The 25,691-nt window shown below is 48.4% G+C and overlaps 1 protein-coding gene across 14 annotated transcripts in view; it reads right to left on the bottom strand.

Moving 5' to 3' along the window:
- Window positions 1-25,691, bottom strand: part of FNBP1 (formin binding protein 1) — a 94,815-nt gene that overhangs the window by 45,090 nt on the left and 24,034 nt on the right. For all 14 annotated transcript variants that reach the window (XM_036416288.2, XM_036416303.2, XM_036416290.2 and 11 more), the window contains exons 2-4: window positions 11,313-11,428; window positions 2,614-2,670; window positions 908-1,055 (exon numbers count right to left, since the gene is read on the bottom strand). In XM_036416288.2, coding sequence (XP_036272181.1) covers window positions 908-1,055; window positions 2,614-2,670; window positions 11,313-11,428 — 321 coding nt within the window. The remainder of the gene's footprint in view (window positions 1-907; window positions 1,056-2,613; window positions 2,671-11,312; window positions 11,429-25,691) is intronic.

The following is a 25,691-nucleotide window of genomic DNA, read 5'->3' as shown; positions in this document are numbered from 1 at the left end:
TCTCTGCCTTCCTCTCTGAAAAATCAATAAAACATTAAAAAAAAAAAAAAAAAAAAAAAGCGTGTCACTGGCCAACTCTGTACTTTATTGCTAACAAATTATTTTGCACCTAGTAAGCAATCAAAGCTCAATGATATAGATCATGGCTTAAAAATAGATCTTAGGGCAAACATCGACTATGAATATACTGAGCATACATTTTTCTCTCCTGTTTACAATAAAGCCATGAGAAGATTTTAATGGTGTCCAGAGAAGCAAAAAGGTCCTCCTCATTAGATAGCAACGGGTGAGCCAAGACATCAAGTGGGTGGAACTGAGGTCATCTTTCTTGCTTGTTAAAAGTCCTTGTAAGCATTTATTTAAAAAAAAAAATTATTGATTTTTTTTTTACGGAGAGGAAGAGAGAGAGGGATAGAGAGCTAGAAACATCGATGAGAGAGAAACATTGACCGGCTGTCTCCTGCATCCCCCCCCCCGCCCCCCCCCCCTGCCCCACCGGGGATGTGCCCGAAACCAATGTACCCTTGACCGGGTATATGCCCTTGACCAGAATCGAATCTGGGACCCTTCAGACCACAGACTGACACTCTATCCACCAAGCCAAACCGGTTTCGGCAGCATTTATTTTAATATACTGCTTATTCCACCCAGCACACCCATAATATACTGCTTATCCTCAAATATATTTAAATTCCTCAAAGGAATTAGTATTCTGGGGCCCACAGACGTGCTTCAGAGGGGGCCCTAAAATTGTAAAGACCTGGGACAAGGCCCATAACTTGTATACGATTCTCACAGGTACCAGGGTAAGTCCCGCCATCTCTGATTCTGTGTAATTTTAAGGTTTCTAGGGATGTTCCCCTTATCTTCGGCCCACGTCTTTGAGAGGCAAAAACAGATTTCGTACCGATTTTCTTTCCTGCTTCAGCTCCTGGACATAGCGCGCCAAGCCCGCGAGGATCTGCGAGGCCAGGTTCTCGGAGACCACCTCGTGCTGCCCCGCGTAGTCGTTCATCTCGTTCAGGGTGGAGAGGAAGGCTCTGCACGCCGTGTACCTGGGGGACAGAGCACACGCCGCCGTTCTCAGCCGCGGCCACACCCGCGCTCCCGCTGCTCCACGCCGGAGAAACAGTCATTAAAACCAACCTCCCACAGGACCCTGACAGTTCATTACACGTAAGAGTGTTTCCATCGAAACGGCTCGGAATTAATTACCACAGAAACCCTTTTCGTTTTGTGGAAACTGAACCGCTCTCTGCAGGGCAGTAACTGGCTTTGCTAATACTTAGTGCAAACAGAACCCAAGACACATGTGCACGCTGTGTGTGCATGAACCTAACGGATCTTTAGCCCCAAGTTAGAGACGGAATACCTTGGGACTGCCCATGTTAAAATGCCTTAGTCGCTGGCTGACATGGACATGTTTCTTGGATGAACTAGGCTGAATGAGACTCTTGATGTTACAAAGCCAAATCAAGATTGTAGAGCAAGCATGTCAAACTCAAAGGCTAACACGGCCCGAATAAACAAGGTGTAAGTGTATGTGGGCCGCAAAAAAACCAAAAGCTCCCGTTTTCATAGAAATGTAGGTTTATTTTGATAGAGACATGCTGAATACAAAGGGTTAAAATAAATGAGTCATCGTTAACATAAACTAATAGAACATTTTAATAAAAATTAATATTTCTTGAACATTAACTTACCAGACACTGGATAACTGCACAAATTAGTAAGCGTAAAGCAAATAAATCTATTTTTTTTGTTCTCTGAAAGTGAAATATTTCCTGTTGTGCACACCCAACAAGTCAGTGCAAGACTAATAATGTGGCCATCAGCTGCTACAATATTCGCTGCTGGTATTAGTGGAGAGAAATGGTGCACCTGTGTGTAAGGCATGCAAGGGAGATGAATGCAGCATGATTATAGTAACCAGTCATTAGCTGTAGTCATTAATAACGTTGTAGTTCTTTATTAATAATTATGTACAGCTGAAACCGGTTTGGCTCAGTGGTAGAGCGTCGGTCTGCGGACTGAAGGGTCCTGGGTTCGATTCCGGTCAAGGGCATGTACCTTGGTTGCAGACACATCCCCGGTGGGGGGTGTGCAGGAGGCAGCTGGTCGATGTTACTCTCTCATCGATGTTTCTGGCTCTCTGTCTCTCTCCCTTCCTCTCTGTAAAAAATCGATAAAATATATCTAAAAAAAATAATTATGTACTGTAAAAATTAAGTTACGAAATTTTTACTAAAACATTTCTGACATATTGTGATATTGGTCGGGTCACAAAAATGTTCGTTGTGGGCCGAATGTGGCCCGCGGGCCGAGAGTTTGACATGCTTGCTGTGGAACGCACAATCCATCCTCCCTGCACCTGCTTGGATTCCGTCCTGAGCTTTTCCTAATTACCCTAACTGAAACCATCTGCACAAGCTCTCGTGCCTCAGCACAAGAAAAGCTCCTTGAGGAGGTTTTTGGCTTTCTCTCCCCCAATGTAAAAACGAACATAAATGCGAGAAGAGAATGAACTCATTTGTGGAGGTCTCCATCTCTCCCCTCCTTCACCACCTCCCCCAGGGGCATGGAGAGGGCCACATCATTGTCACGTGAACACACCTGTATTCTTCTTCCTCCTTCGAGTTCTTTTTGGGCTGGTATTTCTTCGAGAGGTTCCTAAGACAGAAAAGCGACACGTCACCTTACACAGGGCGAAGCGAGAAGTCAGGGGTGACGGATGACATCAGTGTTCTTTTTTTAAGTTTTTGTGTTTTAAAGTTTAAAAAAATAATCACAAAACTCCCACGGCCGGAATCCACGAATTTCCTTCCACTCCCACCACGTGCGAAGGAGAAACTCCTATGATGGACTGCACAGCCGAGTCTTGGCTCACAGGTGGAGCCGTGGACAGCCTGCTTGACTCCACTGGAGGGCACAGGCCACTTCGACACTCAAACCCTATTGAAAATTCTTTCAAAACTTTAAAGATGTGTGTTTTGTTTTTTAAAAATATTTTTCTATTGATTTCGGAGAGGAAGGGAAAGGGAGAGAGAGATGGACACATCAATGATGACAGAGATTCGTTGATCGGCTGCCTTCTGCACGCCCCACACGGGGGATGGAGCCGGCAACCCGGGGATGTGCCCTGAGGGGGAATCGAACCCTGACCTCCCAGGTCATAGATCAACGCTCAACCACTGAGCCACCACAGCTGGGCTCAGGCGTTTTCTTTTTAATCCTCACTTTCTTTTTAGCTTCCAGTCTTGGCAGCCATACAAGTAATTCTTACATCCAGCTGAAGGTAACATAACTTGAACAAACCCAGGTGAAACAGCTTTCTTTATTCCCATCAAACAGTCAAACCTTACACAGGACCGGAGACCGTGGCGGGTGACACGCTGAGGACCATCAGGGTCGGGTGCCTGCGTGCCGCTGACCACGTTAGCATCTAAGCATCCAAATGCTTCCTAAGAGCATCGCTGAATAATTCACCCAGAAAGGCCAGCCGAAGACTGAAAGCTTCAGAGGCCTAGAGGTGAACTCCAGGTCTGAAGAATGTCTCTCAGAAAAAAAGGTCAACTTCCATTTCCATTCTCTGAGACAGGCTTATTTGGATGAGGTTATTTTGAAAAAAAGAAAAAAAGAAAAACACAAGCAAGCCAACAAACCACAAAAGGCATCTTTAAATTTATGGATCTTCCTGAAAAATCATAAGCGTTTTATATACTTAACTTGCTCTGCAGAGAGACTAATTAAAAGGTAAGAGAGAAATATACGACCTTTAACAAGGGCATTGCATTAAACATGGCTGATCGTAAGAGCCGCAGAGAAAGGCTTTTAAAAAGGAGACATTGGGCCCGAGCCCAGACCCTCTGAAATGGAAGGGCCAGGGTTGGGTCCAGGAATGTTTTGTTTTGTTTTATTTTCTCTCTCTCTTTGATTTTTTTAAAAGCTCCCACAAGATTTCTGGAAAAAAGATGGCAGAAGAAACTTCGATCAGAGAACTGCGCGTTCCCAACAACAAGAGGTGAAGATGAACAGCCAGGAATATGGTCAACAGCAGCAGATAAAGCGGTAAGGAACGGTGCGCAACCGCAGTCTGCACACTTTGGACAGTGGGGGCTGGGTGGGGACAGAGATTCTGGGGCAGCACAGAATGGACACCGGCTGACCCTCCCTGCCATGGGACCCCGAATGCTGACAGGAACAGAAGTGAACGGAGGGCGTAGTAAGCACCTGGGGACAATGATAGGACAGTCAGGCCGGCCAGGGCGAGATCACCCCAAACTAGGGTTCCAAGGAAGAGGACACACCTCTGACCTCATAGAGTAAACCCCCAAACGAACCTCTAACCAGGCCCTCGCCGCCTCTTGCCCTGTGCGGAGCTCAGGGGGAGAGACCGAAGGCACTAAGCAGGAGCGGGGTCTTCACGGACCTCTCGGCTCGGGAGCCCCGGTGATGCTTCCGCTGATGACACAGCCTAGCCGTGTACATGCTCAACCAGTAAGTCCCCCAACAACTTTGTAAGGAGGGAATTAGTATTATTTCTTTTTAAAAAAATATATTTTATTGATTTTTCACAGAGAGGAAGGGAGAGGGATAGAGAGCTAGAAACACCGATGAGAGAGAAACATCGACCGGCTGCTTCCTGCACACCCTCTACCGGGGATGTGCCCACAACCAATGTACATGCCCTTGACAGGAATCAAAACTGGGACCCTTCAGTCTGCAGACGGATGCTCTATCCACTGAGCCAAACCGGTTTCGGCAGGATTATTTCTGATAGATCTCCCTTCCTCCAACGGATGGAAGGAGAATGACGTAAACTCCACCTGCAGCACAGACATTCCTGAGCACCTAACCAGGCACCTTATGTGGACTGTACACTGAACCACCAATCAGCACCTGCCAAACACCCTAAGCCCCTGAGTCCTAAGTCCCCAGGTCCCTAATCACGTGCCTTACATGAACCACCGATCAGCCTGTGCCGAGTGCCCTCAACTCCGTCCCTTCCTTTTCCTCCGCTCAAAGGCGTGTTCACCCCGCACATGTGCTCTCCTTGGAAGGCAGCCCAGCAGGGTCTTCTCTCCGATAAAGCCTGTGTCCCGGCATCCCGGTCTCCGGCCCCTGTCTCATCTCTCCATGTCCATTTCACAGGTGAAAAGATAACACAGAGAGCATTTTACCCCAAATCAATGACAGGACCAAGTCATTGGGACTCCAGTCTGTCCTCAGAACCAGTCCTCCTAAACCGCCCATGCTAACGGTAAGCCAGCTAGGAGATACAATCTGCAATGGAAGATACAATCTGTAACTCAGAAGAAAAGGGAAGGGGCGGGGGGGGGGACGAAGTGGATAACAGAGAAAAACTCAACCTGGAAGAAAACATCCTAGAAAAAGACCCTACCCCACACCCCTCCAGAATAGCTTCCACGGCAGATAAACTTCATAAAAACACAAAGCCGGCAGAGTAAAAGTCCTCAGATCGTAGGATAAAACAGAGTCAGATAAGAGGGGAGACTGCAAAGCAAAAAAAGGAACTAAAAACGAAAACACTCGATTAGAGAACTAATATAAACCAGGCTGGCTATCCAATTCCACAGGGGAGAGGTTAGAGAGAATCCCCAGGTGAAAAACAGCTAACAGCGTGAGGGAGGGGAAAAAAAGACCAGGCACAGAACAAGAGGACGAGGACATAAGGAAAACTCCTGTCTCTGAAGCACCTAACCCATAAGTAGAATAGAAAACAAGAGTCAGATCCAACCAAAGGAAGTTCCCCCAAAACAATGGAGAACTGAATCGCATACAAAAGGGCCCAAAACGCTGACAGAAGGGCCCACGCAAGGCAAGCCTGGTAAAGCCATCACAATGCTGAGGGACAAAAAAAAAAAAAAAAGATAAGGTGACCAGTCCCTATTTTTAACAATTTGTCCCACTCTATCCACTGAGCCAAACCGGTCAGAAGATCGGGACTTTTTAAAAACGCTGTGGGACGCGGGACAAATTGCTAGGAATTGGGACTGTCCCGCCAAAAGCGGGACGTCTGGTCACCGTACTCAAAGAGCGAGTCACCCACAGAGACAAGAAGCTGGCTGGCCCCTCATGTCGCCACCAAACACAGCTGCAACCACGTGTGGAGAGAGGGAAGTGGGACAGAGAGCAGCCAGGCTATGGTTGTCAAGGATAGAGGCGCTCCTGGCACAGGGAGAACTCCGGGATTGTGCCCCTGGCTCTTTCTTAGGGGGACCCAGCCCTATCTGCTTGATTCCAGCAAGGGGAGGAGAGCTATGGCAGAAGCCATGGTGGCGAGCACGAATCTGTTTTTAAATAGAGAATGAAGATAAATTAGCTGTGGAAATCATGTTACAGACCAAATTACATAATTTGATTAGAAGAGGAAGCGAAACATGTAAATACATTTTTTTCCTCTCCTTCCTTGCAGTGAGTCAACGGAGCCTGTTCAAAATGACAACGTGGAGCTTTATGAAAGCAAGCAGTAAGGACCCTCGGCAAGTTCCCATAATCTTCTTGCTAAATCTTGTGAGTCTGTTTAATCAAGTTCAGCAAACCCTTCAGTTTCACTTTAGTGTCTTTTCTGCAGTTAAAGTAAATTTAAATGTAACACCTTGTGTATACAAGATGCAACAGTTTATCAAATGGTTTCTACATAGTTGCCCTTTATTTACAATGAGCTATAAAAAAAAAAACATTTAAAAAACAACAACGAAAAACAAACGAACATTGACCAGAACATGAGTGGCTCATCAAGAAGAAAGTAGAAATGGCTCAACTCTATAAAAACATGCTCGACCACACTCATACGAAGAGAAACACACATGAACGCTCAGACTTCCCAATTTTTCCGTTTCAAGCTGGCCCTGGTGACGGGAAGCAGCGAGGGCCAAGAGAATAGCGCTGTCACGGAGAGGAGAGTGCTAATGGTCACGCCTCTGAGGGGGGCACTTGGCAAATTCTACCAACCCGAGTATTGCTTTTAGGAATTTATCCTCTCGATTTGCTTGGCCAAGTGTATTCTTTAAGGTTATTCATTGCAACTATGTTCAGAGTTGCAAACAACTGGAAACAATCAACACATCCACCAATCCAACACAACCCTGGAAAGCTGCAAAAAATCAAAATGAGCCTCAGAACAATCCCCCGGGCACAGGAAGGCCAGGGCACACCGAGCCGCTGTGCGTGCGTGCGTGCGTGCATGTGTGTGTGTGTGTGTGTGTGTGTGTGTGTGCACGTGTAATATCTCTCTGGAAGGACACTTAAGACACTGATAGCATTTATTGTCCCCGGGGAGGGGGTAACACACGGGACACTTCACTGCACACCATTCTGTACCTCTGGCCTTTCCAGATTTTTAATCATATGCATTCATTATCAGGTCATAACAAAAGAACTTAGTTTGTGTGTGTGTGTGTGTGTGTGTGTGTGTGTGTGTGTGTTTTGTAAAGAGAAACAGTTGCTAAGGGCAATCAATAGTTGGTGCTCTTACACAGGATACAGATGTTTTTAAATTCTATTAGGAATCATCACGCTAGCTGGGTCAACAAGCTTTTTGGGTAAAGGGCAATCAGTAAATATTTTAGACTTGCGAATAGGTCATGGGCACGTGGTCTTGGTGACACCTATTCAACTACCTTTTTTTTTTTTTTTTTTTTTTTTTGCAAAAGCAGCCATAGACAATACATAAATGAATGGATGTGGCTGTATGCCAATAAAACTTTATTTATTTTTAAGACCAGGCCGTGGGTGGATTTGACCAAGGGCTGTGTGGTTTGCCAGCCACTGACCTACAGAAGCCAAAGTCCCGATCACCATCTACGTCTAAAATAAACTGGCCGTTTTTCCTCCAACACACAAAAAAAAATTATTTAATGATAATGGCTCCCCCCAAAGATCATGCGGTTCGCCCTAGCTGGTGTGGCTCAGTGGATAGAGCATCAGCCTGTGGACTGAAGGGTCCCAGGTTCGATGCTGGCCAAGGGCACATGCCTGGGTTGCAGGTTCGATCCCCAGTGGTGGTGGTGGGGGGTGTGTGTGTGTGTGTGCAGGAGGCAGCCGGTCAATGATTCTCTCTCATCAGTGATGTTTCTATTTCTCTATCCCTCTCCCTTCCTCTCTAAAATCAATAAAAATCTATTTGAAAAGAAAGATCATGCGGATTTTTCAACATCACATTAGAGTTTAAGCAGTATTTGTTGACTGTGCTCCAGTCACATTGGCCTCTCTGTTCCTGGACCGCGTCCCCCCTCAGGGCCTTTCCACGGCTGAGCAGAGCTTCTCCCCACACCACCTGCCCCTCCTCCACCTGCGGCCTCAGTGGGTTTTCCCGGGCCAGCCAGCTACACTCTCATCACATCACTGGCCTCACCTATTGGGGCGGAAATGCTATCTTTGTCATTTACTTCCTTGTGTATTTGCATGCAGCCTCTTTTCCTGCGTGAGATGGCGAGCTCCTCAGGCTCAGGCACTTCCTGGGTGTCGCTCAGTAGAGTCCCCCTGGAACCCTGGGGACACATGGTGAGTTGTTCTGTTTGCGGGGAAACCCTCACTGGCTCTCACAGAATTCTCCCGAAGCCCTGCCGACCAAGTACACCTGTACCTGCTGAGGCCCGCTTCCTACAACTGCTTACTGAGCGCACGGAGGGGAGGCGGGGCACGTGAGAGCACACTCGGGGCCCTGCGCTGGAGGGCCTTACATTCCAGCAGGGAAGCGGTGGGGGCAACAAACAACAAATACAATAAATGAAGTTACATACCGTGTTTCCTCGAAAATAAGACATCCCCTGAAAATAAGACCTAGCGCAACTTTGGGAGAAAAAATTAATATACGACACTGTCTTATTTTCGGGGAAACAGGGTGGAATGCTAGGAAGTTTGGGTGCTATGGAACAAAGACCCGGGGGAGATGGGGTGCTGGCCACGTGGCTCCTGGGGGAAGACATACGGGGACCTCCCCATGGGAAGGCCAGTGCAGTCCCCTGGGTGAAGGCAGCTGGTGTGCACGGGAAACAGCAAGGAGCCAGAGTGGTTAGGGCAGAGGTCAGCAGGAAGAGAGAGGAAGGAGATGATGTCAGAGGGGTACGGGGTACAGGGACGATCACCCGGCGCTCGGCGGGACGCCCTCCCTGCGGATTCTGGTTCCCTGGAGTGAAACGGGGAGGTGCGGGTGATTGCACAGAGGAACGCCACGATCTGCTCTTTGTGGAAAACGGACAGCCGGGAGGGGAGAGGGGGGCCTGGGGGATCCCTAAGCCTATCCTGGAACTTGGGGAGAGTGAGAGGGAGGGAGCGGGTACATCCTGGGAAGGGGGGACTAAGAAAGCACTCCCCTCTGACACAGAACAAGGCGGAACCAGGTGAGGACCAACCTAAGGACATCCCTGAGGGCTGCCATCCATCCCTGATGGCACCCGGTAACAACCCTCCACAGTGGAAGGAGAGAGGGCCGCAGGCAACAGCAGAGGAGCTAAGAGGAAAAGGAGGAAGACATCACAGAGGCCTCACTTCGGCTAGAACTGCAGGTACCATTTGCAAGTGAAAGAAAACATTTATGACCAGCAGGGCAACATCCACATGACCAAACTGGAGCAGCTCACTGAGGCTCTAAAGGCCTCCAAGTACGAGTGCCAGCAGTCCTGCGAGAAGCCGGCCTTCCAGTGACACGTGACTTGCCCCTTGAGAAGATGATCTTTGCATTAAAAAGAACTATTTCCAAACCAAGTCATCTAGACCTTTGACCATCAGCACAAACCAACTCAACCGAACCAGGAGTCACTCAAGATTTTGCATGCCACCTCACGTTCAAGCTTGGTTCTACCAAAACTTTTCTGCATTTTATAGAAAAGCATACGCTTCTTGGGTAATTTCATCATTAAAGATGCAAGAGGTCCAAATTGCTTTTCCAATGTTACCCTGGGCCCTCCTCCACGCTGCTGGGGAGCACGCACCAGCGTTCTGGAAGATCATCGGGCCCATCTACTCACACTAAACATCAGCGCCTCCAACCCCACTTCCACTCCTGGGTCTGTGCTTCACCCCAGGGAGGGAGCGAGCAAGCGGAGGATGGATGGACTGCGGCACTCATGCCACCAAAATACTGAAACTACCACATCTAACAACGAGACTGAGTCTCACAAACATAACGGAGACCAATGAAGCCAAATACAAACTCTGCCTACAAGTGAAGATGCTCACGTAAGGTTCAAAAACAGGCGAGACGAGCCCTGGCCAGGTAGCTCAATTGGTTCAGTCAGTGGTCGGCAAACTCATTAGTCACCAGAGCCAAATATCAACAGCACAACAATTGAAATTTCTTTTGAGAGTCAAATTTTTTCAACTTAAACTTCTTCTAACGCCACTTCTTCAACATAGACTTGTATTTTGTGGAAGAGCCACACCCAAGGGGCCAAAGAGCCGTATGTGGCTCACAAGCCGAGGTTTGCCGACCCCTGGTATGGGTCATCATATGGGTCATCATCCCGATACACCAACATTTTGGGTTTGGTCCCCAATTTCAGGACACGCACAAGAATCAACCAATGAACACATAAAATAAGTAGGACAACAAATGGATGTTCCTCTTCCCCCTCCCCAAAATCAATAAATAAAAATTATAAAATATAGGCAGGACAAAATCTGCTGCTGTCAGACGTCTGGAGAGTGGCCACCCACGGGGGCAGGGTGCCGAACAGAAAGGGGTCGGTTCTGTCTCCTCAGGGGGGTGAGAGTGGCTGGTGATTTCTGCCCTTCTCCCTCTATGGAAGTTCTACTTCCATAAAGAGTTTTCTGAAAAAATCAGCTGCTTCAAAATTCAGAGAAGAAAATATTTTTAAAGGGCCCTGGCAGATGTTGCTCAGTGGTTAGAACATCAGCCTGTGCACCAAAGGCTCTTGGCGTTCGGTTCCCAGTCAAGGGCATGTACCTGGGTTACGGGTCGGGAGTGTGAGGGAGGCAACCAATCAATGTGTGTCTCTCACATCAATGTTTCTCTCTCTCTCCCACTGCCTTTCTCCCTTCCCCTCCCTCTCTTCCATCCTCTTAAAAATCAATGGAGAAAGAGTCCTCAGGAGAGGATTAACAAAAAATAAATGAATAAATAAATAAAGCCTAAAAGCAATAATTTCGTTTTTGCCTTCTGTTTTAGGAAACTTGCTTTTTTATATTAAAAACAACTTTCTATTGAACTGTTGGGGAAGAGAATGATTTAAAGGCATATACATGCATACTATAAAATAAAAACATTAACTACCCTCAGATCCACTGTGCAGTTAAGGAACGAACAACCTTTGTCCATATCAGCTTACCTGAGTTGCTTGGCATAGCTGAGTTCAATCTCTGTTCTTTCCTTCACAAATTTGATGTATTTCTCAAGAATATCAATTCCCCACTGTGTGTGTTTTTCTAAGTTGTCAAATTGATCCTGTTTAAGAAAACAAAAGCAGAGAGACAGTTTATAATCTTTCTCTGTGATTAAGGGAATTTCGATGGACATATCTCTCAACAACACCCCGCTACCCAGAACGCGGTTCTGATATTTTCCATGAATGCACTCCGTGCTCTTGTGTTGAGCAGTTTTAAATCAACATTGCCTAATTTGGTGTGAAACCGCCTTGGGTTCTGATCTCTGCCCCATTTGTTCGTGTTCTCCATCCCTATTAGAAACAAGTGTTTCTGATATAATTGATGTCCTGCTACAAAGGAAAATCTCCCCCGGATCCCGAAGACTGAGGGGAAACACAGCCACGTTAACTCACTCACACTGTTAGCATGTAACTGCTGTCTCTGAGTGACCCCTCAAAACAGCGCATTGCAATTTGGGGCCGGGATATGGGAAGGAAAAGAGCCGCAAAATATTGCTTTGTTCAAACAGATCAAATAACTCGCATAGACTTTATTTGAACATATCAAGCCCGTGTGCCAGGAATGGTGCTAGGAGCTGGGGACCAAAATGAACGGAAACATAGCTCAGCTTGCATTGTGCTTTGAGGTTCTTAGTCTAGAAGATTAGGGGTGCGGGGGGGGGGGGGGGCGTGTGAGCAGGGCACTCAGGAACAGCTCATGCAAAGGCAGGGGGATGTCCAGGAAGCGGGTGCAGCGCCCCCTGCAGCACAGGTGGGGGAGGTGCAGGGAAAGGAGTGGTGGCGGTGATAAAACAAAGCCCACGGTCTGGAACGCTAAGCTCAGGCTCTCCGCGGGCACCCGTGAGCCACTGACGGGCATGTAGGGTGGTGGGGGCGGCAGCCACAGGTATGTCCAGAATGGCCCAAGGACTGAAGCCAGAAGATGGCTGCAGGTCCAATGAGGGGAACGGGAGCAGAGAGGAGTTGACGGTAATGTAACCGAGGCCTGGTGACTGGGGAAGAGGCTGGGAAGGGAGGCGCCAGGGTGACTCCCTGCTTCTGCTTCCTGCGATGACACATGGAGGGACCGCAGTTGGGGGTGCAGTGACTTGGAGAATGAGGGCGTGGCACGGCCAGGAAAGAGTTGGAAACGGGTCTATTTGGAGCTCAAGGAGGGAGGTCAGTGAGCTGGTGGGTGTGAGCAGTGGCCAAGGATGAGAAGGCCAAGGCCTGCTGCAACCCAGCTCTGTGTCCATCAGTGAGGGGGCAGGCTCAGGAGGGCGGCCCCGAGGGAGGCCCAGGAGGGAGGGTCCAGGAGGGAGGGTCCAGGAGGGAGGCCCAGGAGGGAGGCCCAGGAGGGAGGGTCCAGGAGGGAGGCCCAGGAGGGAGGGTCCAGGAGGGAGTGCCCAGGAGGGAGGTTCAGGAGGGAGGTCCAGGAGGGAGGGTCCAGGAGGGAGGGCCCAGGAGGGAGGGCCCAGGAGGGAGGCCCAGGAGGGAGGCCCAGGAGGGAGGGTCCCGGAGGGAGTGCCCAGGAGGGAGGTCCAGGAGGGAGTGCCCAGGAGGGAGGCCCAGGAGGGAGGGTCCAGGAGGGAGGGTCCAGGAGGGAGGCCCAGGAGGGAGGGTCCAGGAGGGAGGCCCAGGAGGGAGGCCCAGGAGGGAGGGTCCAGGAGGGAGGTCCAGGAGGGAGGGTCCAGGAGGGAGGCCCAGGAGGGAGGCCCAGGAGGGAGGGTCCAGGAGGGAGGCCCAGGAGGGAGGGTCCAGGAGGGAGGCCCAGGAGGGAGGGTCCAGGAGGGAGGGTCCAGGAGGCCCAGGAGGGAGGATCCAGGAGGGAGGCCCAGGAGGGAGGCCCAGAAGGGAGGGTCCAGGAGGCCCAGGAGGGAGGCCCAGAAGGGAGGGTCCAGGAGGGAGGGCATGGCCAGGGCGATGCCAGCGAAGAGAGGGTTAGCCCATCATTACCAGGAAGGAGGGATTGCAATGGGGCCTGATGAAAGTTTGCTGCCTCCCAGGGGCAACAGCAACAGAGGATGAGGGTCTAGTCCCAGCTCGGGCTTCCCAGAGAAAGGCCCCTGAACAGCGCTTGGTGCCCGTCGTTTGCCTACCAGACCCAGAGCAATCCCTGCCTCACTTCATGGCCTGGAGGAGGATCAGTGCAACGGGCAAGTGTCAAATCTATAACAATAAAAGCAGAATATGCTAATTAGACCAGACTTCCTTCGGGAGGACCTGCGAGGGAAGCCTGGTCCGGGGCGCCAGAGGGAAGCTGGTGCCGGGAGCCGGGGGAGGAAGGCCTACCCTTGCATGAATTCGCGCATCGAGCTTCTAGTCCAATATAAAAATGCGGAGCTACAATTTAACCAGATCACAGGCAAGTGCCATCTGGCAGCGAACATTCTGCATCACCCTCCGCTGGCTTTTAAATCTAGCGCCTTCGATGTTAACCCATCATGGTGCTTCGATTCCGCTTGCCACTCAAAGCACTGCCAGCTATACATCAGTGAGTCCGGCTCCACGGGAGCGGGCAAGGCAGCAGAGTCAGAAACTCGCTTTCCCGAACGTGAGAAGCCCTCTTCTGAAGAAGCGTCATTTCCTCACCCTCAGGCCCACCCAGGCCCCCAGAGCAGATTGAGAAACATCAACGTAGGAACTAAGGTTTTATTTTACTGGCATGGGTTTCTCATGGAAAATAATCACTGTGAGATGTCTTGATACCTAATCATTTTTAATATTCCCACAGAAATAAGGGACACATGTTGAAGTGTCCATAGATTGCTTGCTCCTCACTAATCCCATGAACTCCAGGTTCCGTCTCAGGAAGACCGCTCGGGCGGCTATTTATGTAGCTGCCAGGGCCATCCGGCAGCGCACAGTGTAAACACAAGCCTGCAGGTCTCTCTAAACTACTGGAGAGAACAAATACACAAGCAGGTCAAGTGCGGCCGCCTCCCTCATCTGCCGTTTCCTTCTCCGCGGTTTCAGTGCTTCTCCGTCCACCTCTGTCTGAAAATACGAACATGGAAAATTCCACCTCCCTCCATCGCACCGCGGAGGCATCGTGTCATCTCACACCATCACAAGGAGGGCGAGGACAGGACAATAAGACATTTTGAGAGAGAGAAAGACCACATTCACACCACCTGCATTGCAAGTTCCTGTGAACGGTTATTCTATTTTATTGCTAATCTCCTACTGCGCCTAATTTCTAACTTAAACTTTCTTTCTCAGAAGCATGCATGTATAGGGGAAAACATAGTATAGGCAGGGTTTGGTGCTACCCGCCATCAGGCGTCCACTGGGGACTGGGGTGGCATCCCCTCGGATAAGGGGGCGGGGGGTGGGGGGAGATGACTCTCAGGATTCCAAACCATCCCTGGCTATTTAGAGCACGGCTTCTTTCAAGCTCTCTGCTAATCAGCGAACTCTGTTGATTGAGCTTCATAGCTATCCTCTTTATTTAAAAACGCCTTTCCGCCCTGGCTGGTTTGGCTCAGTGGATAGAGCGTCGGCCTGCGGACTGAAAGGTCCCAGGTTCGATTCCAGTCAAGGGCATGTACCTTGGTTGCAGGCACATCCCTAGTGGGGGGTGTGCAGGAGGCAGCTGGTTGATGTTTCTAACTCTCTATCCCTCTCCGTAAAAAAATCAATTATATATATATATATATATATATATATATATATATATATATTTTTTTTTTTTTTTTTTTTTAAGTATAAAAACGCCTTTCCACACACTCCCATGTGGGAGCCCCCTCTCATATAATTTCTCACCGTCTCCAAAGCGTGGCTATTTTCAGCAGTTAAAGGTGTTTCCTTCAAAACCTGCTGAGACCATCTGCTCTTCCATTTCACTCTTGCCTGGTCAACAGTCTAACTCTATGTTCCCCCTGTTCCATTAGTTTGCGATCTCGTTGGCCCTCATGTATACAACACAGAGCAACAGGATTTGATACTGAATCCTTTTTTTAAAAAAAATCTGCATTTGAGTTGCGTTCACCTTAAAAATGACTGGCCTCAAACCAACCATGTGTTTTTGATCCAGTGATCTGCACCTCAGACCACGCTGCAAGCGGTAAGGAAGCACCTGCTCCGAGGGCAGGGCCCGCACAGTAAGAACCTCCCGCAGCACCGGCTCACAGCGCTGGCTCACCGCCGCCCCCTCGGCGCTGCCTCATCCCCGCTGCTGTCACGTGGCGCCACAGCGTAACTCTTTAGACAGAAGCTTAGAGGAAATTCAAAACAGATGAAAAACTCATCAACCCACTTACATTCTTGACTAAAATGTGGAAAACTTAATGGGGAAAAAATTTCCAGATCTTAAAAAATAACACACACACACACACACACACGCACACACCAAAAAAACACACACACACACACACAATCACACATACACAAAAAACACACCAAAAACCAGCCTTTGCTACCTTGGGATGGTGCCATTACCCAAAACGCACCCCTGCCTGATGTGTCATGTGACAGAAATTCCAAAGACCCATCTGCTCCCTTAAAAATCATTAAGGACCCCAGTAAGCTTTGTCTTTCTGGGTTGCAACTATCAGTGTTTACTCTATCAGAAATTAAAGACCCCCATGACCTTTCAAAATATGTATTGCTGCCGAAACCGGTTTGGCTCAGTGGATGGAGCATTGGCCTGCAGACTGAAAGGTCCCAGGTTCAATTCCGGTCAAAGGCATGCACCTTGGTTGCGGGCACATCCCCAGTAGGGGGTGTGCAGGAGGCAGCTGATCGATGTTTCTAACTCTATCCCTCTCCCTTCCTCTATGTAAAAAAATCAATAAAATATATTTTAAAAAGTAAATAAAATAAAAATATGTGTTAATTCGTCTTAAAAAGCAGTAAGTACAGTACATGTTAATGCAAATAACATGTATTTTATTTTTAAGAACTTTCCAAAAAAGGAAAACACTGAGAATGGCACTGTTTATATTCTTGCAAATCTCTTAACTGCAGATCCTGGACGTTCACGGCCACTCCTCTATTCAGTCCACGGTGATTCCTGCCTTTGGCTGCAAAACACCCGCCTTCCCGCAGATGTGCGGTTAGGAAACGGAGAGTTTCAATAGCCTTGCCAGGCCATGGCGGAGCTTCTTATTTGATGCGATGGCAAAACTCGACAAGTAATGGTTTCTCAGAGGCCAGTTGCCATGTGAAATCTGAAGCCCTGGCAATGAATTTTTCATACTTGGTCACAACAAAACGCACCAGCCTAACTGTGCGCCTCGAATGGATCCTTTACCTGTGTGTGCTAGCATGCCCCGGTTATGTGGAATACATTATTTCACTGATATATGCAGATCTCCTAAGTGTTGACATGCTCCGTTATAAAACATTTAAAAATCACATGGGTCTACATTTTATCTGATCTGGTGAGTCTTAAACTATTTGGAAGTTGTCCGGTGTACAGTGGCAAAACAAGTTTTCCAAAATGCCCGTTTTCACTGAAATCCTAGAATTTGATCATTGGCAACAAAGGTTGTCAGCTGTTTCTTGGGAGTGACAGGCTCTCTTCATTCATTTCTGGGAAAATGACTGCCAAGTTCTCTCGGGCTTGTCTGTCAACCTTCTCTGAAGTACAGATGGTGTCCCACAAAAAGGGGCCAGGTCAGCTCAGCACAGTCACGAAGTATTCTGGAAAGCACCCCGCTTTAGGATACTTCTCATCTGGTCACACGTTAGCAAACAGGTGTATGTTCAAGGTTAAAACCAATACAAAAACTACTGCATATCAACTGTAAAAAGTAAAAATAAAATTATTTTGGCCAGTGTGCACAGTGGTTAGAGCACTGGCCCTCCAACCACAAGGTCGAGGGTTCGATTCCCGGTCAAGGGCAAGTACCTGGGTGGCTGGTTTGATCCCCAGTGTCATTTAGGCGCATGTGCAGGAGGGCAGCCATTCAATGTGTCTCTCTCACATCAATGTTTCTCTCTCCCTCTCCCCTCTTTCCTCGTCTATCTCTAAAAATCAATGACAAAAATATCCTTGGGTGGGGATTAACAAAATAATAATAAAATAAAAATTAAAACATTATTCATTTTTCTGTAGCCTAAAAAATGGAAAATAAAGTTGAATACCAAAAGAAGGGTTAAGATTTTTTTTTTTTTAAGAAGGGTTAAGATTTAATAAAAGTAACTAGCTCTACTGTTTCATCACGGCCATTTTAAAATAAAACTGATATATTTTTTTAAACAGCTAATGGTGAGGAACACAATAGCGACCTGTATGTGAAGCCAGCGCCTGAGTTATGCCAAGGTGCCCGTGGCTTCACCCACTGCTGCTTCTGCAGCGTCACTTGCAAACGTCCACCCGGTGAAAAAGACGACGTCATCGTGAAAACAGTTTTGACCTTGTGGACGCCGGGAGAGGGGTTCTGAACCCCCAGAGGTGCAGGGACCACACTGGATGAACCACTCCCACAGGACACATACTGTAAATTTCCATTTGAAAGCCGCATATTGCCAGAGAGAAGAAAGCCAGAGAAGATGTGACCTAATGGAAAACAATGTTTAATGTATACTAGTAAGTGCCTGCTATATATAGACTCAACAATGAGCTGCAAGTGGCCCAGAGCACTGCCATGCTGTACCCAGCAGCTGGCTGCCACCTGACAGGGACCTTCAAGGACCCTCCTCAAGTCTCCCCCAAACCTTCTCCTCTGCCTCCCCCCCCCCCCTGTCACCACTCACTGGGTTCAAACCAGGCAGAGGTTGGTGCCGAGAGGCTGATGGAGCTGCAAAGACATGGGAGGAGAGGGCAGCTGCATTGGTCCCTGTACACTGCGGAGCTCAGTCATTCAGGGCTGGTTTTATTTCTCTGCTGTGACTGAGCTCCTTCATGCGCTGGAGACTGAACCAGAGTCAGCATGAGCTGTGACATGTGCTCGGGTCCTTGTATCTTCATCAGCGTTCCTACCGCACCAGGACGATCAATACAAACAAGTCCTGCCTTCACGTACCAACCACATACGCCCATCAGTCACTGCCAAGGCTGATCTCCCTAGCTCAGTAGATGACGGTGATTCTTGGTTATTCAGGAAGTCTTCTGACATCCAACTTTGAAACTCAAAGTATGCAAGTGAGCTGACACAGGAACTACAGTCAGAGCAGCTAGCTAGTTACTTTGAGATAAGGAGACCCAAGTCAGCCACAAGAAGATTTTCTGCAAAATATAGGTCAGCTCTGAATGCGGGACTTCCTATAACTGAAAAGTGGATGAAGCTGACACTAATTCAAAATCCTGGGAACAAGCCAATCCAGTAAGAAAGTGAGTTGCTAAAGTTGCGTCTGTGTCCAAGGCTCAGACTCAAGGGGCCAGCTCACCCGCGCAGCAAACCCCGCCCTCTGAGCGGGGTGCTGGCCCAGCAGGAAATGTCCCCTCCTCATCACCGGTCCACTTCCGCCGTTCCGTCTAGAGCACGGTTAGGGTGCTCTTTATTTGGGATAAGTTTGCTTTCCTGAGAATGTGGCCTCTGAGAAGCAGACCTTAAGTGGCTCCATTTAAACCGAATCCCTGGGGATGACAGTGCTGGTATTGGCTTCCTCTTATCTCAGAGAAAGAAGTGTCAAAAAGTATAGATTTACCCGGAGTAAACTCAACAAAAGCTCCATTTAAAATGTTTTAAAAAGATCAATTTGGGTTTGAATATTGAAGTGGCTGCATATATAGAAACCCCCTGCATATATAGAGTTTATAAAACTCTAGAAACAAAATTATGTCATCATCAATGCCACCTCAAACCTAGTTCTCAAAAATATTTAAAAAATATTTTCTTATTGATTTCAGAGAGGAAGAGAGAGAGAAACATCAATGATGAGAATCATAGATCGGCTGCCTCCTGCATGGCCCCACTGGGGAATGAGCCCGCAACCCGGGCACGTGCCCTGACCTGGAATCGAACTGTGACCTCCTGGTTCATAGGTCGATGCTCTACCACTGGGCCCTGCCTGCCGGGCTAGTTCTCAAATTTTTAACAGAGACTTTATTTATTTATTTATTTATTTATTTATTTATTTATTTAAACATATTTTATTGATTTTACACAGAGAGGAATTGAGAGGGACAGAGAGTTAGAAACGTCGATGAGAGAGAAACATCGACCAGCTGCCTCTTGCACACCCCCAACCGGGGATGTGCCCGCAACCAATGTACATGCCCTTGACCGGAATCGAACCCGGGACCTTTCAGTCCGCAGGCCGAAGCTCTATCCACTGAGCCAAACCGGTCCTGGCTTAACAGAGACTTTAATTCATGCCTGTGGACAAACTAAGGACCTCTCTCAGACACTGAATTAAAAACAGAAATACCCACATAAATATTTTCAACATAAAAAGTGTCAAACCTTAGTGTTACCCAAAGTGACCTCACTGGCTGCCGGCACAAGTAACGGGGAGAACCCGAGGGTATATTTGGAGGAGCACAGATCCCGCCGTGCTGACGGTGCCCGCAGTCGCAGGTGAAACGGGCTCCGAAAATTAGGGTGGTGAAAATGCCAACTAAAGCTAGAGCTGTGACGTCATTGATGACACAGGGGTTCCAACATCCAGGCGCCATGGATGGACAGTCCAGTTAACACAGTGGATTTTAATTAGAAGGAAAACACAAGCAAAACAGGTTTTACTGCCCTAACTGGTTTGGCTCAGTGAATAGAGCGTCGGCCTGTGGACTGAAGGGTTCCAGGTTCGATTCCGGTCAAGGGCATGTGCCTTGGTTGTGGGCACATCCCTGATTGGGGGGGGGGGGGTGTAGGAGGCAGCTGGTCTATGTTTCTAACTCTATCCCTCTCCCTTCTTCTCTGTAAAAAAATCAATAAAATATAAATAAATAGTTAAGTGAAATTAAATTAAAGCAGAGTAAGAAACAGGACTTGAAGGAAAAGCACCGGATGTTGCCTGTCGGCGTCTGCGTGGAGGGGTCTGGGGGTGAACTGCTATGGGACCCACTCCCCTGAGCAGCAGCAGTGAGCGCGGGGCCTATCGCAATGTCCTCAGAACACCCCCGTCCTCCCAGTCCCCTCTCTTCTCGAGGCACAGCAAAAGCAACAAACAAACGCCTGTAACTGCCCCCAATATGCTGAGCGAACAAGGTCATAAGCGTTTCAAGAAAAACATGTTAAAGAGCGCTCACTCTTTTTTCATTAAAAAAACAAACAAGCCCAAAATACTGATTTTTAAAGCGATCTTCGAGATTCCTCCTCCAGAGAGGCCTTGTCAGCTATCGCAAAGAGAAGGGAGAATGAGGAGGCCAGAGACACTGGGTTCAGAAAGCCGGCTCCCGGCCATCATGGTGGGCTGGGTCAACGGTCACGACAGAGAGAACCGGGTCCCAGAAGCAAAATCCGGCTCTTTCTAAGGAAAACCCCGCCTCCCGGTGGCAGAATGCAGGAGGGCTTAGGAGTTGGGACTCTCAGATGATTATCTTGGTGCAAACGTTTGGTGTCACCAGTGTCGGCCTCCGCCCAGAAAAGGAATCTGCTCGCTCACTTCCCGGTTTCTGCGCGTCAGCGGCCGGTGAGGCTCAGTCAGACCCGGCCACCGGCCACCGGGCCTGCTCCGTCACAGGCAGAGGCCTGTCCCTTCCCCTCCTGTCCCTGCCCCGGGCACCTAACGTCATCTCCCAACACCCCACAGGCCGGTGCGGGTTCTCCCACCAGGAATGCTCTCAAGGCCAACCCAAGGGCAGAAGGGGGAGGGGGAGCCAACACATCGGGAACTTTGGCGGCGATCCAAAGACGGAAGACGAGCAGAGAAGGAGCCAAATTTTTAATGGAAAAAAAAAAGCCAGATTTGTAAAGGTCTGACTTATTTCTAAACTCTAAGTACTTCCAGGTGTGTGTGTGTGTGTGTGTGTGTGTGTGTGTTGGGGAAGGGGTGGGGAAACAAAATAGGACAAGAACATCACAGGAGAAATAATTTTATAAGCCCTGGCACCTGAGGCTTAGTTCTCACCCAGGGAAGGCTTTTCCAGAAACACAGCAATGAACTCACACTGTTACGTAAAGAAGGTTAAGCTGACACTTAGGGATTGTCCCTTTTTTAAGACAAGGGGTCCCAACTCTCAACCCACTGCCGCTGAGCGTCTGACCCAGAGGATTTAACGTGAGGAGAAGCCTCGGGCAGCGGGCTGGAGCGGAGAGGCGGCCATCGGCCCGCACGGGAGGCGAGGGGAAGCCTGTGAGCGGAGGAAGGCACAGGGGAGGACAGCATGGCAGCTGCACCTGTGAGCTCCCCGGGAGACGGCCGTGCCTGCAGCCCGGTCTGGTGAGAGTCCCTGCGGACAGACGTCTTGGCTGAGCATCCAGGAGCCAGACTCATGGCCCTTCAGCTAGGACGTGGCGGACCAGATGCCTGGGGACTGGGAGTGGCCGCTGAGAAAGGTTACCCTCCCTGGTAAACAGCCCTCCCCCTCCCTTGACTCGGCCGAGGCTGTGTGTGATGCTGGAACAGCAGGAATGAGTTTGGAAAGCGCCGGCTCTTTGATTAAATCACTAAACGTCAACACCAACCCCAGAATCCCCCTGCCTCTGGGCTCCTCAAAATGCGAGCGTCTCCCTGTCCTCGTCATCTAAGCCACTTTTCTGTGGGTCTCTTGTGGCTTTCAGTCTAACCACAGTGAGTTGGAACAATTCAGCAGGTTCTGCGCCAGGCACGGAATCAGAGTTTTTGTTGGGTTTTAAAAAATATATATTTTATTGATTTTTTTTTTTTTTACAGAGAGGAAGGGAGAGGGATAGAGAGCTAGAAACATCGATGAGAGAGAAACATCAATCAGCTGCCTCCTGCACACACACCCCCACTGGGGATGTGCCCAAAAGTAAGGTACATGCCCCTGACCGGAATTGAACCTGGGACCTCAGTACGCAGACTGACGCTCTATCCACTGAGCCACACCGATTAGGGCGCAATCAGAGCTTTAATGGAGGTAAATAAAAGGCCGGGGGAGCGCATGAGTGTGGGACCCGGTGTAGCCGTGGAACGAGGGAAAGGGGTGTTGAAGCCGAAGTAATGAGGACAGGCCGAGCCAGCAGCACATCGGGGGAGGTGAGGCTGGAGGGCGGGAGGGGAGCACACCCAGGCAGAAGGGCGAGCTGTGTGCGGGCCTCGGGAGGAACGGACACGGCGAGTGGAAGGAAATGAGGGCAGCCCTCGAACCCGGAGTGTGAGATAGAGAGAAAGAACAGCGTGGTGGGGAGGCAGGCCTTGAAGGCCGCAGCCAGGATTTCAGAAGGCCTGTGACTTCAGAGCTGGTGGCGAGTGTCTGCCAACTAACACAACCCCTCCTTCGCTCTCACGCCCCTTTGTGGCTTGCAGCCTCTTTTAGGTTTATTTAATGAGGTTCAGCGCGGCGCCAAGGAAAATCCCAACTGGTTTTTCTTGGAGGACGTAACGCGGAGGTTTAAATGGAGTCGCACGGGTCAAGCAGTAGCCAAAACACTCCTGCAGGAGGACAAGGTGGGGGTTCGGGCCACACCGCACACTGACTTAACATAGAGTTAACGGAGAGGCTGTGGTGCTGGCCAGGACCGACAACCAGGTAAATGCAAGGGGCAGAAAGGCCAGGAACAGGGCCTGCAAAAAGAAGACTCTTGGGCCCTGACCGGTTCGGCTCAGTGGATAGAGCGTCGGCCTGAAGGGTCCCAGGTTCAATTCTGGTCGGGGGCATGTACCGTACCTCGGTTGCGGGCACATCCCCAGTAGGGGGTGTGCAGGAGGCAGCTGATCAATGATTCTCTCTCATTGATGTTTTTCACGCTCTATCCCTCTCCCTTCCTCTCTGTAAAAAAAAAAAAAATATATAAAAAAAAATATATTTTTTTTTATATATAGATATATATATAGATAGATAGATATAGATATAGATATATATATAGATAGATAGATAGATAGATAGATAGATAGATAGATATGAAGAAGAAGACTCTTGGGATAGAAGAGAGGTTGCCATAGAAGGCATGGGCTCTAATGGCCACAGCCCCAGGTCTGGAGCTGGATGAACTTGGCCCTTAGACCTCTGGCTCTTAGACATACCAGCCACGTCACCTGGAGAAAATTACCGTATTTTTCGGACCATAAGACGCTCCGGACCATAAGACGCACCAGTTTTTAGAGAAGGGAAATGAGGAAAAAAAGATTCTGAAACAAATAGTGTCCTAAAATATTTTATGTGCATTAAAACCCAACATCACAGTCATAAACACATGTAATCAACCCTGTAAAGTAAACAGCAGCATTTAGAACCATTTTAGAGCCAGGCAAGCACACAGAGACCACACAGAGCCGGGCAAGTAAAAACACTTTTTTTTTTAAGTATATGTGTAGGCTATATTTGGACCATAAGACGCAGGGACTTTTCCCCCCCACTTCTGGGGGGAAAAAAGTGCGTCTTATGGTCCGAAAAATACGGTACTTACTCTTTCTGGTTTTTTTTTTAAATCTCAAAATCGGGATACAAGCAGGATCCTCTATATCTACACATTTTCAAATATGCGCCCGCAATATACTATAATATCAAATAATTTAAATTTGGATTGATGGGAAAATCTTCGGCATAAGAGAAACCTAAGATCACTTGAGCCTCTGCCAACTGGAGATCAAAAATGAAGATAAAGCATTCAGGAGAGAAAAAAAGTCAAAAGAAAAATCTATTAGACAAAGTATTGAACTATTACTTTTTCTTTGATGTACTTCCTATTTTGTTCCCATTACAAATATAAAATGGTCTTCAGAGAGGGCATCATTAATACCCAAGTATGAATTGATTATTGATTGCAAAAAAGACTTCACTCTTGGGAGGGGGAAAAAATCCAGGACTATTGTTGCCTAAAAGCTTAAGGCACTTTGCACATATCACTCACAAATCTAACAGACTGGTGGCCCGATACACGAATGAAGATTCCTACAAGGGGCCTTCGTTCCCCTGGCTGCTGGCATTGCCTTCGCTCTGGCCGGAGCCACCTTTCTCTCTTCCCACACTGCTCAGAGGCCCCGAGCAGCTGGGGTAGTATGGAATCCCTGCGGCATTGCCATGGTGATGACACCAGTGTCCCGCCCCGTCCCCAGCCACTCCTGCATATGCAAGTTAGCCCGCCATCTTTGTTGGGTTGACTTGAATATTCACTCCTGATTCGCTAGTGGGCATCGTGAAGGTACGGTCAATTAACATGTTACTCTTTTATTAGGTAGACTAGAGGCCTGTTGCATGATATTCGTGCAAGAATAGGCCTTCCTTCCCCTGGCTTCACTCCCAGCCGCCTGGAAGCTGCCAAGTCCCTGCTGTGGGGCTGCCAGGAGCCACCAAGTCCTTGCTCCCAGCTGGAGCACTGCTCCTGTAGCTCTCTCTACCCCCCCACTCCCCATAGCAGGTGTCCTACCCCAACCAGCCACTCTGTGTCTGCATATGCAAATCAACCTGTCATCTTTGTGGGGTTAATTTGCATACTCACTCCTGTTTGGCTGTGGGCATAGTGGAGGTATGGTCAATTTACATGTTTGTCTATTATTAGGTAAGATAATTTCCCTCAAATAAAATGTTTATGAAGGTTAAGAGAACACAAATATTACATTAAGCAATAAACGCTGTGCTTCTACTCTAAGCCAAAATCATATCTATCCATTCATTCATCCATCCATCAGTATTTTATTTATTTATTTATTTATTTATTTATTTATTAAATATAGAGAGCTAGAAACGTCGATGAGAGAGAAACATCAACCAGCTGCCTCTTGCACACCCTTTACCGGGGATGTGCCCACAACCAATGTATATGCCCTTGACCAGAATCGAACCTGGGACCCTTCAGTCAGCAGACCGACACTCTACCACTGAGCCAAACCGGTTTCGGCCATCCATCAGTATTTTACCTACTATGTGTCAAACAGTAAAAACTGAGGACATAGCAGCAAACAGAAGGTGGACTATTCCCTCAGCCACAAGAAAGAAGGAAATCTGGTTATTTGTGACAACATAGTCAGACTTTAAGGACATTATGCCAGTCAGGCAAAGACAAACACTAGGATACCCCTTATTGGTAGAATCTAGAAATGCCCAACTCCGAGGACCAGAGAGCAGGATGGTGGTTCCCCAGAACCTGGGGGGTGGGGATGAAATGGGGAGAGGTTAGTCAAAGGGTACACACTTCCAGTTAGAAGATAAATGAGTTCTGGGGATCGAATGCACAGCATAGTGGTTATAAATATAACACTATATCATACAGTTAAAAGTTGACAAAAGCTCTTAAATGTTCTCACCACAAAAAGGAAGTGGTATGGCACGTGATGGAATGGGGGTGGTCATTTTTCCACGTATGGGTGTATCAAATCACACTGTATACC

Source organism: Pipistrellus kuhlii, unplaced genomic scaffold, assembly GCF_014108245.1.
Source record: "Pipistrellus kuhlii isolate mPipKuh1 unplaced genomic scaffold, mPipKuh1.p scaffold_m20_p_53, whole genome shotgun sequence".
In the NCBI taxonomy this organism is placed as follows: domain Eukaryota; kingdom Metazoa; phylum Chordata; class Mammalia; order Chiroptera; family Vespertilionidae; genus Pipistrellus; species Pipistrellus kuhlii.
The sequence above is the reverse complement of the archived record's forward strand: the minus strand, read 5'-3'. Positions and strand labels throughout refer to the sequence as shown.